The sequence below is a fragment of the Tachyglossus aculeatus genome, chromosome X2 (assembly GCF_015852505.1).
Source record: "Tachyglossus aculeatus isolate mTacAcu1 chromosome X2, mTacAcu1.pri, whole genome shotgun sequence".
NCBI classification, from domain to species: domain Eukaryota; kingdom Metazoa; phylum Chordata; class Mammalia; order Monotremata; family Tachyglossidae; genus Tachyglossus; species Tachyglossus aculeatus.
In genome coordinates this window covers 11,488,975-11,506,989 of record NC_052100.1, presented here as the reverse complement: position 1 = coordinate 11,506,989, position 18,015 = coordinate 11,488,975, and the positions used below count along the sequence as shown (strand labels likewise).

Here is an 18,015-nt window from a genome sequence, read left to right as displayed (position 1 = left end):
AGATGCCCCCCTCAGCCCCCCAACCTCCTCCAGGTCGGCTTTGGTCTCCACCATTGGGGAGCTGGGGCAACAGCTGTCAGGATGGGTTGAGAGGGCGGGGAAGGGGACTATCATGACACTGCTGATGAGAATGAACCCTTTTAATACCCGAAGGGAGTGCTGGGGGCTAAGGGGTGCAGATCGAAGGCAAAGATTTGGCTCATGCCCTTCTCTGGCCCCTGGGTTGTGTCCCAGCCACTCGGGCTCCAGGTCTAGTTGGCATCCCCTGGGCTCAGGATGCGGGGAACGGGGCAGGATGGTCCTTGTTTGCTGGGGCCTGTCAAACTGGTACTGGGGAGGGGAAGAGGCCTTAGCCTCAGGCTCCCTGTAGCAGTGGCTGGAGACAGGCTTCAGCGGTGCAGGTCACTCGTCCAGGGTCGCTCTGCGCAGCTGCAGCTTCCGCTCCAGTTCCTCTGACATTTCTGCCAATCCCACAGAGGAATTGAGGGCGGTGGGGCAGAAGGGAGGAGAGAGGCTAAGTTGAGGGCAGAGCTCATATTCCTTGGGTTCTCCTTTGGGGCAGCAAGAGGCCCGACCCTCCCCCCCCCCACCCCCACTTTCTGCCATGTGAGATGCCCTCCCCCACCATCCTCTGTCCGCATCGCCAATCCGTCTTTCCCCTCCTTACCGGTGCAGATGCCCATGGAAGCCAGGAATTTGGGGTGTGAAGAGCTAATTCCAGATTTCTTCGGGGTGGCAGAGGAGATGAGGCCTTTCGGCTCTGAGGAGAGAGTCGGTGATGGGTTTAGCACAGATCCAGAGCGCTGCACGGGGAGGTTGGGAGCCATGCCTTGGCCCTACCTTCAGAGAGCTTGCAATCTAAGAGGGGGGGCAGTACTTCCAGGAATACATTAAGGGGAAGACTAGGCTTCTAGGATGAAGAATGAGTGGAGAAGGTGGCCACGAGCAGTGATTTAAAAGAGGGGACAGAGACTGGGCAGATAAATGCTGTGCACACAGTAAGCGCTCAATAAATACCTTCGATTGAGAGGAGCAGGGAGATGCTTCCATGCATAAGCCACAGACTGGGCAAAGGCTCAGAGATAAGGGAAGAGTGCCCAAGTGCCTAAGAAAGCAGGCTTGACTGGGACAGAAAATGTGGGCTACAGCTTAGCCAGACAGGAAGGCAGTCAGAATGGGCCCAGCAGAGATCTTGGAAGGTCATTATCATATGCTCGTGCCCAAGAACATGGGCAGTCCCAACATTGAGTCAGAACAATCAATCAATCATTGGTATTTATTGAGCACTTATTGTCTGCAGAGTAATAATAATAATAATGGCATTTATTAAGCACTTACTATGTGCAAAGCATTGTTCTAAGTGCTGAGGAGGTTACAAGGTGATCAGGTTGTCTCCCATGTGGGGCTCACAGTCTTAATCCCCATTTTCCAGATGAGGGAACTGAGGCACAGAGAAGTTAAGTGACTTGCCCAAAGTCACACAGCTGGCAATTGGCAGAGCCGGGACTTAAACCCATGATCTCTGATTCCAAGGCCTGGGCTCTTTTCCACTGAGCCACGCTGCTTCTCTAAGTACTTAGTACTTCTCTTAGTACTGTATTAAGCACTTGGGAGAGTATGATACCTGCCCACAAGGAGCTTACAGTCTTCAGGGGGAAGACAGACACCAAAATAAATTACAGACAGGGGAAATGGCAGAGTATAAGGATATGTTCATAAGGGCTGTGGGCAGGGGGAGTATAAAAGTGCTCAAGAGGCACATACCCAAATGCATTGGCAATGCAGAAGGGAGGGTGAATAAGGTGGAGAAATGAGAGAGTAGTCTGGGAAGACCTCTTCAGAGATGTGATTTTAGGGGAGAATGATGGTCTGTTGGATATGAAGGGGGGGGCAGTTCCAAGACAGAGGGAGCGGGTGGGCAGAGAGTCGGTGGTGAGACAGATGGGATCAAGGTACAGTGAGTAGGTTGGCGTTAGAGGAGCCAAGTGTGTGGCCCAGGTCGTAGTAGGAAATCAGTGAGGTAAGACAGGAGAGGGAAAGCTGGCTGAGTGCCTTAAAGCTGACGGTACGGAGTTTCTGTCAGACGCAGAGGTTGATGCACAACAGAGGTTTTGAGGAATGGGGAGTTGTGGACTGAACTTTTTTTTTTTAAGCAATCCGGACAGCAGAGCGAGGAATGGACTGGATAGGGGAGGGACAGGAGGCAGAATCAGTCAGTCAATCGTATTTACTGAGCGCTTACTGTGTGCAGAGCACTGTACTAAGCACTTGGGAGAGTACAATACAACAAAAAAACAGACACAGTCCCTGACCACAATGAGCTTACAGTTTAGAGACAGGGGTCAGACTAGCTGAACCAGACTGTCCACCAATATAAAACCGGACAAATGGCCTCTCTACTGGTGTGGGCTTTGCTCCACCCCCTGCAACTTGGTTCCTCTAAGGGTGACCAGGAGCCTGCTTTCATTCTTGTAGGAGTCCTAGGACTCGGCTCAACATCTGAACGATCCAGGTCTAGGTCTAATCTCTGCTTCCAGCCTTACCCAAACCTGGGACCTAGATTCCTCTGTAGCCGCCTCGGCCTTGGCTCTAATCCCCACCCCCAACTTTCACTCCTGAAAGACACTCTGGCCCCAGACCCTGCTGCCCCATCCACACCCGTCCTGGCTCCTGAGGCCTGACTCCTCCCGCAGGTAGATTGCGTCCTGGCTCCGATCATCACTTCCTCGGGGATCCTGGTGAGGGGCAGGGCTGGATTCACATGGTGAGATGCAGCAATAGTTCTGAGCCCCGACTCTCTACAAACCCCAGGGCTCGGCCTGAAAATCCCACGGGGCCAGTAGTACCCACGTCAAGACTGTGTGGCTCCTGGAAGTCTTGACTTTCCCTGCACCAGTTGGGCTCTGAGTCAAGGAGCCACTCAAAACCAAGTAGGAGAACGGCCTGTTGGAAGTAAAGGAACTTACATTTCTCAAATGCAACTCTGCTCTCACATCTCCTATCAAGGCTTCTCAGTCCAGCCCTGCATAAGCTGTTGCCCACTCACCTGTACCCTAAATCTGGCCCTGGTGAGAATTGTTCTGATGACTTGACACCTGTCCACATGTTTTGTTTTGTTGTTTGTCTCCCCTTTCTAGACTGTGAGCCCGTTGTTGGGTAGGGAAGTCGTGGTGGGAAAGTCTCTATATGTTGCCAACTTGTACTTCCCAAGTGCTTAGTACAGTGCTCTGCACACAGTAAGCGCTCAATAAATACGATTGAATGAATGAATGAATGAATGAATAGGTTGGTGAGGAATAAACTGAGACCCTTGGTTCCCCGCATTTATCAAAGTTCTGAATCCAATTTTTGGCCCAGAACACACTCAGCATCTCCCTCGCACTCATCTTCCAGGTGCTGATTCATCACCCCCAATTTTTACTGCTCAACTGCAAGGTGTTTGGCACAATTTTTTTCCAGAAGTTTTTTCCTATGCTCCAAACAATTCTTCAGCTTTTCCCACCCAGTAATGTATCTGAAACACAGTCCTGGTGCTGTGAATTTGATTTTTATTGTTTTAAAAAAACCTACTTGATTTTAGTTTGGATTCAGTCTAGTCTTTCAGCTGCTGGAACTATAGGCCCAAGGTAATCTGGATTATTATACCTAAAATATTCATTTAGATTAATACTCATTTTAATCCTGAATGCTGGTAATCTCACAAGCACTTAGTACAATGCTCTGCTCTAAATAAGCATTCGATAAATACCACTGATTAATTGATGGATTCATTTTCCTTTTGAGAATCAAGGTTTTCATTCCATTTTTCCATCATTGAAGTGACCAGTGGGTCTCATTTTTCTGCTTTTATCCTTTGGCTCCACTCCTATCCAATGTACAGAACGCTCTTGGAGCCAAGCTGTCAGTCCCGGCACATATTCTTGATAATATATGACATTGGGGTGAAACTACAGCTTTACCAAGCAGCCTCAGATTTTCAGAACTATGCTATATAGCTAAAATTTAGGAAAAGATTTTAAACTATCAAGTATTTATAGGCCACAGGTTGCATGTGCTAGTGAGTCCCTTATGGTGGCCCACCATCCCCTCCCCCTTTTAGTCCTTAAACTCCCCACTTCCAGCAACCACCAGTCTCTGGCAATAAAGCAGTTCTAAAACAGCAATGGAAATATCAGAAGGGATGTGCATACCTCTAGCCCGCTCTCAGTTTTGTCTCTATTCCAGAGCTATTTTAGCATTGTTCTGGTGCCCGAAACTGGGCCTACCATGAGGCAAGACCCTTCCCACCCCAACAGAGGAAAGGTTTTTTCGGAGGGAGGGCGGGGAGAAATGGAATTTTCACACCAAGACCTCAGCCTCAGCAGTCCCTACTCCTGTATGAGATTGGTCCTTGCTAATGTTCGTGGTGATGGTGTAGCCTCCTGCCTGGGAAGGCTGGACTTCTCTTGCTTAGATTTGTCCGATACTGAAATGAGAGATATGGAGGATGTGGTATTGTCAAAAATGATGGGAAAGTCTTGGGGAGGACAGTGGCGTTGGGGAGCGAGAAGGAAGCTGACTCCTCCCCATTTCTCAGTGAGTCTTGGGGAGTGAGAGAAGATGAGGCCCCCTCTAGAGAGACCATGTCAGCTGGGGATAGCCGGGTTTCAGTGGCGAAGAGGAGCAGTAACTGGGTTAGGAACAGGCCAAGGATGAAGGGAAGCTTTCCCATGATGGAGCAGGGGTTCCACAGGCCGCATTTGGCTGAGGATGCGGGACTGAGGAGGGAGGGAGGAGGGGATAACACGAGGGGTGGGGAGGGGAGTATGAAGTCGTGGTGGGAAAGGACATGGATGTGGTGATTAGAGGGAGGGATTTGAGGGAACATTTAAGAGAGCTTTAAGAGGTTTTAAGAGAGCTTGTCCAGAGCAATAGCCGCTTAGTCTGGGGTGGAGATCAATTGCAGGACTGATTGCAGGTCCTTCCAGGTGGGTGAGAAGAAACACACCCAATCAGAGGGATCTTTGGGAGTCAATGGGTGAATGTTGGAGGGGCAATGGTCCATCCAACCTAACAATCAGTCTCCAACAAGGGTAACGAGACACTTGGAGGAATTGAGCTCACCTCCTCCATGAGGCCTTCCCAGACTGAGCCCCCTCCTTCCTCTCCCCCTCCCCATCCCCCCCCGCCCTACCTCCTTCCCCTCCCCACAGCACCTGTATATATGTTTGTACAGATTTATTACTCTATTTATTTGACTTGTACATATTTACTATTCTATTTATTTTATTTTGTTAATATATTTTGTTTTGTTGTCTGTCTCCCCCTTCTAGACTGTGAGCCCATTGTTGGGCAGGGACTGTCTCTATATGTTGCCAACTTGTACTTCCCAAGCGCTTAGTACAGTGCTCTGCACACAGTAAGCACTCAATAAATACGATTGAATGAATGAATGAAGTGAAGAATAATATTTTAGGGGCAGCTTTAGAGTGTAGGGAGGCTGAATCCTGGGGACCAGCAAAGTTTCAAGAAGGCAGTGGTTGATCTGGGACTGAGTGGTTGTGTAGATGCTTGGGTGATGTTACCCAAAGTTGAGGGTGGAAGGGTGGAGGCGCTGACTGAGCACTGGCACTGTGAGGCCCGTACCTGTTCTGGTCAGGGGAGGAGGCTCCTTCTCCTGGGTCTTCGCTGCCCACTTGGTTTTCACACCATTGGGCCGGTTCAGGGGCAGCCCTGTCACACGAAAAGTAATAACAATAATTGCAGTATTTGTTAAGCACTTTTTCAAGTGGTGTTTGTTAAGCACTTATTATGTGCCAGGCACTGGACTAAGCGCTGGGATGGATATGAGCGAATTGGGTCGGACACAGTCCATGTTCCACAGGGAGCTCAAGGTCTTAATCCCCATTTTCCAGATGAGGTAACTGAGGCCAGAGAAGTTGAATGACTTGCCCGAGGTCACACAGCAGACAAGCGGCAGAGCCGGAATTAGGACCCAGGTCCTCTGGCTCCCAGGCCCGTGCTCTTTCTGTTAGGCCATGCTGCTTCTTACTATGTGTCCAGCCCTGTGGTAGATACAGATCAGATTGGACACAGTCCCTGTCCCTCGCTGGGCTCACAGCCTAAGGGGAAGAAAGAACAGGTATTGAATTCCCATTTTACAGATGAAGAGACTGAGGCGCAGACAAGTGAAGGGATATGCCCAAGGTCCCACAGCAGGTAAGTTGTGGAGTCGGCATTAGAACTCAGGTCTCGAATTCCAGGTCTGTGCTTTTCCACTGGACTGATTCTCCACCAAGGGAATGACTCTGGACATTCAGGCCGCTCATCTAGTTAGAGCAGGTAACTGGCATCCTGGCTCTCATTCCCCTACTTTCTCAAGCCCAGAATGGCCAGAGAAGCCAAGATGAGAATTTGGTGTGTCTCCTCCCCTAGGCATTCTCTCCGCCCCACAGTGTCTCCCCTTTGTCCTGGGCCAGTTGCCAGTTCTCACTCACCGCTGGGCTTCGAGCGTTGGAATTCAGCAACTTCTGTGAGGTGGTGGAGCGGTAGAGCCCCCCAAAATGATGAGGGATAGGAGGGTAAAGGCAGAAGGATAGAAAGAGATAAGAAGAGAGAGATATAGAGAGACAGAGAAAACAGGAGAGATGTAGGTTACCTCTCACTTTCCATTATAACCTGGGCTTACTTTTGTCCACTCATTCAGTGAGAAGCAGCATGGCTCAGCGGCAAGAACCCAGGCTTGGGAGTCAGAGGTCATGGGTTCTAATCCCAGCTCTGCCACATGCCTGCTGTTTGTACATATTTATTACTCTATTTATTTATTTATTTATTTATTTTACTTGTACATATCTATTCTATTTATTTTATTTTGTTAGTATGTTTGGTTTTGTTCTCTGTCTCCCCCTTTTAGACTGTGAGCCCACTGTTGGGTAGGGACTGTCTCTATATGTTGCCAATTTGTACTTCCCAAGCGCTTAGTACAGTGCTCTGCACATAGTAAGCGCTCAATAAATACGATTGATGATGATGATGATGATGCTGTGTGACCTTGGGCAAGTCACTTAACTTCTCTGTGCCTCAGTTACCTCATCTGTAAAATGGGGATTAAGACTGTGAGCTCCACGTGGGACAACCCGATCACCTTGTATTCCCCTCCAGTGCACGTGCTTAATAAATGCCATCATTGCTATTATTCAATCAATCAAACTTGAGCGCTTACCTGTGTGCAGAGCACTGTACTAAGCACTTGGGATAGTACAATATAACAGTTAGTTGACATGTTCCCTGCCAACAATGAGCTTAGAGTCTAGTCTGTCATTCATACAATACTGATTGAGCGCCAACTAGATGCAAGGCACTCTTCTAGGTGCTTGGGAACACACAATTCACCCAGTTGTCCTGTAAGGCAGGATTGTGTTTTTTTGTTGTTTTTTTATGGTATTTTTTCAGTGCTCACTCTGTGCCAGGCACGATACTGAGTATCTGGGTAAATACAAGATAATCAGATTGGACATAGTCCATGTTCCACATGGAGCTCACAGTCTTAATCCCCATTTTACAGCTGAGATAACTGTGGCACAGAAAAGTCAAGTGACTTGCCCAAGGTCACACAAGACACAAGTGTTGGAGCCAGAATTAGAACCCAGGTCCCCTGACTCCCAGACCTGTGCTCTTTCTACTAGGCCCCGCTGCTTCTCTGCGTTCTTGCAAAAGCCCCTGCGATAAGGAAAACTCACGCTGTGGTACTAAGGCGTTTCAATGCCCTTGGCAAGCATACGAACTGTTGCTTTTGACATCTCAACATGCTGTATCAAACCAGGCTTGTGTTGTTGGATGAACATTCCCTAATTCTCTACCAACATTCCAGTCAAAACGTGTAGTGAAAACACGTTATGGCCGAACTGAGGTCCTCTGACTCCTTCCACTGAGCGACACTGCCAGCTACCTGATGAAGGCCTCCCTTGATATCCAGGCTCTGGAAAACCATAAGGATCTGGGGGACCCCAGGGTCATCTTGCCTAGGAATTACCGGTGGGAGGGGCTAGGAGGAGGAGAGTCCATCAGCTGGGGGCAAGAGAGTTCATCAGTCCGGGGAAAGGATAACCGTAGTATTTGTAAGCACTTACTATGTGTTAAGCACCGGGGGAGATAAAAGATAATCATGTCCCCCATGGGACTTTCAGTCTAAATAGGGGGGAGAACAGGTATTGAATTCCCTTTTTACAGATGAGGGAACTGGGGCACAGAGAAGTTAAGTGATTTACCCAAGGTCACACAGCAGAAAAGTGGCAGAGCCGGCATTAGAACCCAGGTCCTTCTGACTTCCCAGCCCGTGCTCTATCGAGTAAGCCACACTGCTTCCAGCACCAAACCTCCCCCATTCTCCCCGTCCTAGAAGCTCGCCATCATTTTAAACCGAATGTGGGCAGTAAACGGAAATTTCTACCCATCCTTCCTCTTTAGTTCACACATCTGCTTCTTCCGCTACCCTAGTTCAAGTCCGCATCACCTCCGGACCGGGCATCAACCGGGCCTGGAGTCTCTCAGAACATGTCACTCTCCTCCTCCGAAGTCTCCAACAGCTCCCGGGTTCTGCTAATCATCAGCTTCAAGGCTCCTCCACCAAGCTGGTCTCTCCCCCTGGTCCCCCTCGCCATCCCCCCCATCTTACCTCCTTCCCTTCCCCACAGCACCTGTATATATGTATATATGTTTGTACATATTTATTACTCTATTTAGTTATTTATCTTGTACATATCCATTCTATTTATTTTATTTTGTTAGTGTGTTTGGTTTTGTTCTCTGTCTCCCCCTTCTAGACTGTGAGCCTGCTGTTGGGTAGGGACTGTCTCTATGTGTTGCCGACTTGTACTTCCCAAGTGCTTAGTACAGTGCTCTGCACACAGTAAGCGCTCAATAAATACGATTGATTGATTCCTCTATCCCCCATCTCCTCCTCTTCATTCTATGCTCCAAGCACAGCACCAAGTGCTGAGGCAGATAGCTTCTAACTATGCTTCGGTCACAACTCACCCATCTCCAAACTATTTTGCACATTCTTCTCCCCGCATAGAACCCCTTCCCCTCTCTAGTCGGCCAAACCGTGTGCCTCTCCACCTTCAAGGTCCTCCTCTGGGAAGACTTCCTTAACTAGCTCTCTACCTTTCTGGTAATGTCATCCTATCAAGCCTCTCAGCAGTGAAGTATACCTCTGTTCATTTGCGATCTATGTATCGTTTGTTTAATTGTTACTTGTGTTGGTTTGATCATTTGTTTCTATGCCCTTATTCTTCCACTTCTTGTATATTAGACAGTTAGACTGTAAACTCCTCGAGGGCAGATATCGTGTCCTTTACTTCTACTGTATGTTCCCAATAATAATAATGATGATGGCATTTATTAAGCACCAAGTGCACCTTTGGCACTTGTCTACTTGTTTTGTTTTGTTGTCTGTCTCCCCCTTCTAGACTGTGAGCCCGTTGTTGGGTAGGGACCGTCTCTATATGTTGCTAACTTGTACTTCCCAAGTGCTTAGTACAGTGCTCTGCACACAGTAAATGCTCAATAAATACGATTGAATGAATGAATGAGTGAACTTTGGGAAAGGCAGCCCTACTGGTTGATTATCCTGAACTAGTTTTCATTGAGCACCCTTAGCCCAACTCAGCTGGGCAGGGAAATTGATTTAAATTGCTCCAGGAGGGCCTTCCAACCCACATTAGCCAGGATTTCCTGATTGCCATGTTACCCTCATCGCTACCCGCCCCCCCCAAACACACACACAATTTCAGGAACCCACAGGGAGGAGAAGGAGCTGGATATGCTTCTTACCCTCTTCATTGACATATTGGGTATGGGGCTCGCTGATGGGGATCACGTAGTTCTCTTCAGAGGGTGGCATGGGACCTATCGTGGGGGGCTTCAAGGGATTTTTGTCCAGGCCGGGGGGCTTCACGGGTTGTTTACCAGGCACTGTAATGAGAGAAGGAACCAGTCAGGGCAAAGGCTGAAGGGAGATGGCTCAAGAGACTCACAGCAGCAGGAGTAGCAGCAGTGGCAACAGCGGCAAACTGCCCAGGAGAAGTGCCGTGGCCTAGTGGAAAGAGCACAGGCCTGGGAGTTGGAGGATCTGGGTTCTAATCCTGGCAACGTCACTTGTCTGCTGCGTGACCTTGGGTAAGTCACTTCACTTCTCTCTGCCTCATTTCCTTCTTTTGCAAAATGGAGATTCAAGATCTGTTTTTCCTCCGACGCAGACTTGTATCTACCCCAGTGCTTAGTACAGTGCTTGGCACATAGTAAGCACTTAAATTCCACAATGATTATTATTAATTCCTTTGAGGGCAGTTGTCCCAGGACCCCGGGGCCTTGCGAAGAGCATGGGTCAGGGAGTCAGAGGATGTGGGTTCTAATCCCGGCTCCACCACCTGTCTGCTGTGTGACCTTGGGCAAGTTGCTTAACTTCTCTGTGCCTCAGTTACCTCATCTGTATAATGGGGATTAAGACTGTGAGCCCCATGTGGGACAGGGATTGTGTCCTACCTGACTGTCTTACATCTACCCCAGTGCTTAGAATGGCTCTTGACAATAGTAACTGCTTACCAAATACCACACTTATTATTATTATTATTTATTAAGAAGACCAGTTTTTATTGAAAGTCCATTCCTTGGCTTGGGGGTAGGCCCCCTTCCTCCCAGGATGTCAGCCGGGTGGCTTCCAAGATACCAGGACTCTCAAGACTTGCAAAACCCTGAGATAATTTCCAATGTGCATGGGCCCAACCCCTGGCTACTCATGCCAGGAGCTCCTGGGGGCTTTGCACTTCCCTCACTCAAGGTTGAGGGGGCCACATAGAGTTTGCGCTGCCCCTGGACCTACTGACGGTGTCTGGGTGCATCTCTGTCTGTGCCTCAGTATAATCATTCATTCATTCAATTGTATTTATTGAGTGCTTCCTGTGTGCAGAGCACTGTACTAAGCACTTGGGAAGTACAAGTTAGCAACATCATAATTAATCATAATAATTATGGCACTTGTTAAGCGCTTACTATGTGCCAAGCACTGTTCTAAGCGCTGAGTAGATACAAGGTAAATCAGCTTGGACACAGTTCCTGTCCCATATAATAATAATAATAATAATAATGGCATTTATTAAGTGCTTACTATGTGCAAAGCACTGTTCTAAGCACTGGGGAGGTTACAAGGTGATCAGGTTGTCCCACTGAGGGCTCACAGTCTTAATCCCCATTTTACAGATGAGGTAACTGAGGCACAGAGAAGTTAAGTGACTTGCCCAACGTCACACAGCGGACATGTGGCGGAGTCAGGATTAGAACCCACGACCTCTGACTCCCAAGCCCATGCTCTTGCCACTGGGCCATGCTGCTTCCCGTATGTTTCGGTGTCTGTCATTTGTGATCTATGTATCGTCTGTTTAATTGCTACTTGTGTTAGTTTTATCATTTGTTTCTATGCCCTTATTCTGAGCAAGGCCAGCTCTGTCGGGGAGGGAACTCTGGGGCAGGGGACATCACCTGGGCTAGATGCAGCTGGAGGTGGGAAGGACTTGGAGGCGGCCCAGCTACTCTCTCCGTTCTCTTTGTTGGACTCCACAAACCCTGAAACAGAGATGTGAGGCTAGGAGAGGCGTGTGGGAATCAGGCGGCCAGATGGGGATGGGTGTCTGCTGGACCCCACGCTCCGTCACACATGTCCTCCTGAACTGCAGGAGTGGGCCCAAAGGCAGTGGGCCCAAAGGAAGGGAGGTGGATGAAATGACCTCCTTAGCTTGAGTGGAGGTTTCTAACACCCAAGCTTCTAAGCCCCCAGGTCCTGTCCTGTCTGCCCTACATACAACCACAGGGTGCATTGGCAGCCACCACTGGCCCTGGTCAAACCCACCTATCACCTTCTCATAGTCTTCATCCATCTGGAATGGGACCAGCGCTTTCTTGGTGTTGGAGACAAAATAGTTCACTACAGCCCAGAGAGACGAGCAGGAGAACTAGAGGGCAAGAAGGTGGGATGAAGAGGGCCTGGGTTCTCCCTCCTGGGAACCCTTCATGGGTCCCTCGCCCTGATCCCTCCCCACCCGGACCTCTGTCATCGGGCACAACGTGCTCACCGGCTCCTCCACATCAATGATGTACAGTTGCCCCTCCTGTTTCACCTTGTAGTGCCGCACAACTTCGGTCCTGCAATCAAACCCCGCGGCTGAGCCATCTGCTCCCCGCACCCCTGGACGGGGACGAGATGGGGAAATGCCCCACGAGGCCCAGGAAAAGGTTGCCTCCCGGGTCTCCCCCCGACCTCCGCTTCCCAAGTACCCATTGAGCATCTGGCGGGTGGTGACGGAGATGCCGGCCCTGTCGCTCCCTGGCCTCAGGAGCAAATTCCCGCATTCGGGGTAGCGCTCCAAGAGCAGCTGGGCCTCCAGTCGGCTGACCTTCAGGAAGCAGCTGAGGAGAAAGAGATGCATCAGGATGCTTCCTCCCCCCACCTCTTCCTCTCAGCCAGATTACCAAGAACTGGCTCCTCATCCACCTCCACCCCCACTCTGTCTGTCTCTCTCTCTCTCTCTCACACACACACACACACACACACACACACACAAACACCTGGTCAGCTACACATCCACGCACGACACACTTCTCCACCGCTACACTTCTCGGGCAGCCTCGGCTCTACTGACCATGTTGCTGTGGTCACTGGGGAGGGTGGGAACAGGATATGGGCTGACTTGGGCCTGTGCTCAAGGTTGGAACAAAGTGCGTGTTCTGGGGAGAGTCGTGAGATGCAGAGTGGTTGGGATCAGCGGAAGCCAGATGTCTCACATGGGACAAGCTCAGGACGAATATAAACAGTCCAGTCCCTCTCCGGACCCTCGGCCGAGAGCTCTGGGACCCCTGCTTCACGGGGTCGACTCACTGAGGTATCTCGTGGGCTCGGCGTTCCTCCTCCTTGGCCAGGGCCTCCGCCATCATGTACTTGTGCCCTGGGAGCAGGGTCAGATTGGAAGGGACCTTCATCTGTAAAGGCAGAATCAATGCTGGAGACAGAACACCGGCCTCACCTCTGCCCCCAGCATCCCTTGCTTCTGTTCTGGCTGGCGGGAGTGGTGCCCCGAGGACTCTGGGGGAGACAGCAGACAGATCCTCCCCCAAGACTAGGGCATGGGCCAGCCAAGTCCCCTCTTCTTGCACGGTCTGTCCCTTCTGAAAGGGCCCAGCCACCCTCATCCTCAGTATCTCCTACTTCCCCTGTGGCAAGACAGTAGGGCAGTATACCAAAGCGACACACCTCTACCACCGTGAGGATGAACCCCTTCCACATCTCCCGTGCCTCCAGACTCTCCACCTGGAACCAGAAGCTTCACGTTAGCCAGGCCACACTGGGATGGGACTGGAGCCCCAATCTGACCCTTCTCCAAGCCCCAGCCCAGGGCATCAGAGCCCCTCCCATCTTCAGACACACACACCCCCCCCCCCCCACCTCCCCTACTGGGGAGATCAAACCAACCGCCGCACTCCTCCACCCCCACGAGCTGACCCAATCCACAGAAATCCCGGAGCCTGTACCTTGAGTAGGAGTTCCTGGTTCCGGAGCGATAGGCATAGCCAGGTTCCCCCATCCCTGGGGCTGCCCCCTAGCCCGGTCCTTGGGGCATCGTCTGTCAGCGACACAAACGTCTCCAAATCCACCTTCTCCACATACTGTGGAAGACAGTACAGAGGTCCCAGCACCAACCCTGCCCTCTCATGGGGGGCCCTTTGAAGACAGCTCTCGAGTTTCCGTCAACCAGAGCAAAGGGTCCCCTTCCCTGCTCTTCTTCCTCCTGTCCCATCAGTTCAGAAGAAGGGCAGAGGCTGGGATGGGAACCCCAACTGTCAGGCAGCTAGAGCACAGAGACAGAAAATACTTCCCGGAATGCCTTGCTTGGGCCTCTGGAAGACAGACCAAGCCCCAGAACCTAGTGGTAGGCCAGTGGGAGGGCTCGTTCCATCCATGCATCCAGGGAGCAGCTTCTGGGTTCTAATCCCAGCTCTGCCTCTTGCCTGCTGTGTGACCTTGGGCAAGTCACTTAACTCCTCTGGGCCTCAGTTTCCTCATCTGTAAAATGGGGATTCGCTACCTGTTATCCCTCCTACTTAGACCTTGAACATCACGTGGGACAGGGACTGGGTCCAACCAGGTAATCTCATATCTACCCCAGTACTTCGTACAGTGCTTGGCACAGAGTAAGTGCGTAACAAGTATCACTATGATTAGCAATTATCGTTAGCCTCTTCCCTGTCCAGCAGGGGAAGGGAGGCTGAATGGGGCTGGAGTCTTCAAACCAGGAAAGGGACGATCTGAGATGGATTCAGGAAGAAGGGGCTTCTCCCTCTGCTTACCTGGGGGTCCCGAATGCTGTTGTAGAAATACAGTGTGAGGCCCTGGAGCCCAGCCCAGAACTTCTTAAAGTCCTAAGGAAAGGATAAGGCAGGTGAGGCAGGGAGACTGGGGTCTTCTGGCTCCACACTGAACACATTCTAGACTGTGAGCCCACTGTTGGGTAGGGACCGTCTCTATATGTTGCCAACTTGAACTTCCGAAGCACTTAGTACAGTGCTCTGCACACAATAAGCGCTCAATAAATATGATTGATTGATTGATTGATCTATGCGCCACTTGCACTTGGCAGATCCATTCCGGAGCAAACCGGGAATCCAGTCTGGTCCAGGCCCAATCTAGGGAAGACATGAAGTCCCAGGACAACCCGGGCTGCAGAGGGTAAGGGATAGGCCCCTTTGCCCCAGTTTACAAGGTTGGTAGACAAGATTAAGACTGTGAGCCCCATGAGGGACATGGACTGTGTCTAATCTGATTATCTTGAATATACCTTACCGCTTAGTACAGTGTTTGGCCCATAGTAAGTGTCATTAAAATGCCATTAAAAAAAAAAAGCCAATGGCCCCAAGAGTAATGACAGTATTGATATTCATTCATTCATTCAATCGTATTTATTGAGCACTCACTGTGTGCAGAGCACTGTACTAAGCGCTTGGGAAGTACAAGTTGGCAACATATAGAGGCGGTCCCTACCCAACAACAGGCTCACAGTCTAGAAGGGGGAGACAGACAACAAAACAAAACATGTGGACAGGTGTCAAGTCACCAGAATAAATAGAAGTAAAGCTAGGTGCACATCATTAACAAAATAAAATAAATAGAATAGTAAATATGTACAAGTAAAATAAATAGAGTAATAAATCCGTACAAACATATATACAGGTGCTGTGGGGTGGGGAAGGAGGTAGGGCGCTGATATGCTGATCTCCCTGCCTCTTGTCTCTTCCCACTGTAGTCCATAATTCACTCTGCTGCCCGGATCATTTTTCCACATAACCTTTTAGTCCATGTCTTCTCCACTCCTCAAGAACCTCCAGTGGTTGCCCATCCACCTCCACATTAAACAGAAGCTCCTTGCCATCCTCTTTAAAACATTCAATCACCTTGCCTCCTCCTGTTTAAGCTCTCTGATTTCCTACAACAAACAAGCCCACACATTTTACCCATCTAATGCCAACCTACTCACTGTATCTCACTTTCATCTTCCTCACCATTGACCCCTTGCCCACATCCTGTTTTTGGGCTGGAACTCCCTCCAAGTAGAGGATCACTCTACCCACCTTCAAAGCCTTATTAAAAGCACAACTTAGGCCTGCCCCCACTAAGCCCTCATTTCCCCTACTCCTCTCCCTTCTCCATCGCCCTTGCACTTGAATTTGTTCCACCCTCACCCCACCCTCAGCCCCACAGCACTTAAGTACATAGCTGCACTTTATTTTAATGTCTGTCTCTCCCTCTAGACTGTGAGCTCCTTGGGGGCAGGGAGCATGTCTACCAACTCTGTTGTATTTTACCCTTCCAAGCTCTTAGTCCAGTGCTCAGCACACAGTAAGCACTCAATAAATATGACTGGTTGATATTGAGAGGACCAGTATCAAGAAAGGGTCAGTTCCTACAAAATCACTGTTCCAAATCATGTCTCTCAATCTCCCACCTTTGTCATTATGATCCTGTCCTCCGAGTCAGACCCTGAACCAGACATCTGGAATGCCTTCCCTCCTGATATCTGAACAATTGCTCTAACATGCTTCGAAGCCTAATTGAAGACGTCTCCTCCAAGAGGCCTTCCCCGACTAAGCCCTCCTTTCCCACTCCGTTCTGCGTCGCCCTGACTTGCTCTCTTTATTCATCTCCCCTCCCAGCCCCACAGCACTTATGTACATATCTATAATTTAATTTTTTTATATTAATGTCTGTCTCCCCTTCTGGACTGTAACCTTACTGTGGGCTGGAAATGTGCCTGTTCTATTGTTATAGTGTCCTCTCCCAAGCACTTAATACAGTGCTTTGCACACAGTAAGTAGTCAATAAATACGATTGACTGACTGATGGATTTTTGCTTATCAGTCAATAGAGCCTGGGCTGGATTGCTGGATTCCAGGATTCTACCTTTGGCAGGATCCCCATCCCTCTGGAGGCAGTCCCTAAGTTCAGCAACTTGCCCTTGGCTGCCCCGAGAGAGCGTCCCGCCTCCAACAAATGGTCCCCCAGACCCAGTGCCCCTCGGGTCATTGGTGGATAAGTCCGATGAAAAGCATCCTGCTACCGATCCCCTCCCGGCCTGCCCAGCGCCCTTCCCCGTCAGCCTCTGTCATCCCAATTCCCCAGGTCTCTGCAGCTTTCCCGGCCCCACAGCTCCTGGCTTTTCCCCCGCCAGCATCGGGGTGGGAACAGGGACGCTCGGGGGCTTCTTTAACTTGGGGGTGAGCGTGGTGGCTCCAAGAGTCTGACTGGAGGAGGAAGGAGGTGAGTGTCCGCTTACCCGATCCTTGGGGCCCTTCTTCTCCACGTAGCCTTCATAGTAATGGCAGGGGAGAGAGGATTTGGATTTGCGGCCTTTGGGGTATCCCGGGGCCGAGGCCATGGCTGGGGAGGGAAGGGGAGACGAGGAAGAGCCCTGTTCTGTTGTCGGTCGGTTCCAACCAGGAAGCAGAGCAGGTAAACAGGCTCTGGGAATTTCCTCTCCCTTCCCCCCACACCTTGCCCCTCCCTTGCACCTGATTGGGTGACTTCTCCAGTAAGGTTCAGAGGGCACTGGAGAGAAATCTTACTGCCCCAACTAGCTCAAAGGGGAAGCCTGATTCTCCTGCATTCCGCTGGGAACGGAAAGATCGACTTCTCTATCCTGCCCTCACTGTCTCCCGTGTCACTGAAAACCAGGACAGTGGGGAAGAATCCCTGCCCTGGCTCCCTCTGAGTCAGAAATGCTCTTCTTTCTCCCTGCGCTTCTGCAGAGCATTACTGGCTGGGCAGCTGCTGGCAACCTTAACAGAAAAGTCCCCTGAAATTCATTCATTCATTCAATCGTATTTATTGAGGGCTTACTGTGTGCAGAACACTGTACTAAGCGCTTGGGAAGTACAAGTTGGCAACATATAGAGACGGTCCGTACCCAACAGCGGGCTCACAGTTTAGACGGGGGAGACAGTCCGACGAAGGAGAAGAGTGGTCTTGGAGGACTGTTCTGCCAAATGGTCCTTTTTGTCCCCTGGCCTCAGAGGGCAGGGAGGATCAGAACTGAAGAAATTATGAGGCATCTAGCCTAAACTCCTCCCTTTCTGAATCACCCCAACTCCATCCTGATCTCCCCAGAACCAGTTTGGCCTCAGCCAGGCCTCTGGCTGGAACTCTCCAGTGCATTTCCTCCATGATCAGGATTCCCTTAAGGATGAAGATTCCCTAAAGAGACATCCACCTCCCCACCCTCCCCAACCCCTTCAAGCTCTTTCTATTTCTCTCCAGCCCTTTGCTCGCTCTTAATCAAGCCCAGCTAGGAAGAATCCCAAAACTCTCTCCTAAGTAGTTCTGGAGGAAGCAGGGGCGGGCAGGGGATTTGGGACAGAGCACATCTAGGGGCTTTAGTGAGCATCCCAGTTCAAACCCATTCCAGGAGTGACCCTGGCCTAGGCAGAATGGACACA

At 50.3% G+C, this 18,015-nt stretch overlaps 1 protein-coding gene across 2 annotated transcripts; it reads right to left on the bottom strand.

Annotated features, from left to right (window-relative positions):
• Nucleotides 1–125: 125 nt before the first annotated feature.
• Nucleotides 126–17,003, bottom strand: STAP2 (signal transducing adaptor family member 2). 2 transcript variants are annotated; one of them, XM_038771276.1, is made up of 14 exons: nt 16,857–17,003; nt 14,377–14,448; nt 13,561–13,695; nt 13,283–13,339; nt 12,911–13,011; nt 12,310–12,441; nt 12,108–12,177; nt 11,885–11,987; nt 11,518–11,601; nt 9,814–9,954; nt 6,477–6,509; nt 5,626–5,712; nt 668–760; nt 126–461 (listed from the first exon to the last, which is right to left on the bottom strand). In XM_038771276.1, the coding sequence occupies exons 1-14, from the start codon at nt 16,956–16,958 to the stop codon at nt 403–405; spliced, it is 1,269 nt and encodes a 422-aa protein (XP_038627204.1). In that variant the 5' UTR covers nt 16,959–17,003; the 3' UTR covers nt 126–402. The 2 variants fall into 2 exon arrangements, with proteins under 2 accessions (XP_038627204.1, XP_038627205.1); XM_038771277.1 differs by lacking the exon at nt 6,477–6,509 and having other exon boundaries at nt 16,857–16,958.
• Nucleotides 17,004–18,015: the final 1,012 nt, after the last annotated feature.

What these genes read in the sequence shown, in the direction of transcription:
- STAP2 (XM_038771276.1), bottom strand. Translation starts at nt 16,958, where the DNA reads ATGGCCTCGGCCCCGGGATACCCCAAAGGCCGCAAATCCAAATCCTCT. An exon ending in ACCAGGAACTCCTACTCAAG is followed by an intron (nt 13,340 to 13,560) that starts GTACAGGCTCCG and finishes TTCTGGTTCCAG; the next exon opens with GTGGAGAGTCTGGAGGCACG. An exon ending in TCATCCTCACGGTGGTAGAG is followed by an intron (nt 13,012 to 13,282) that starts GTGTGTCGCTTT and finishes CTGCCTTTACAG; the next exon opens with ATGAAGGTCCCTTCCAATCT.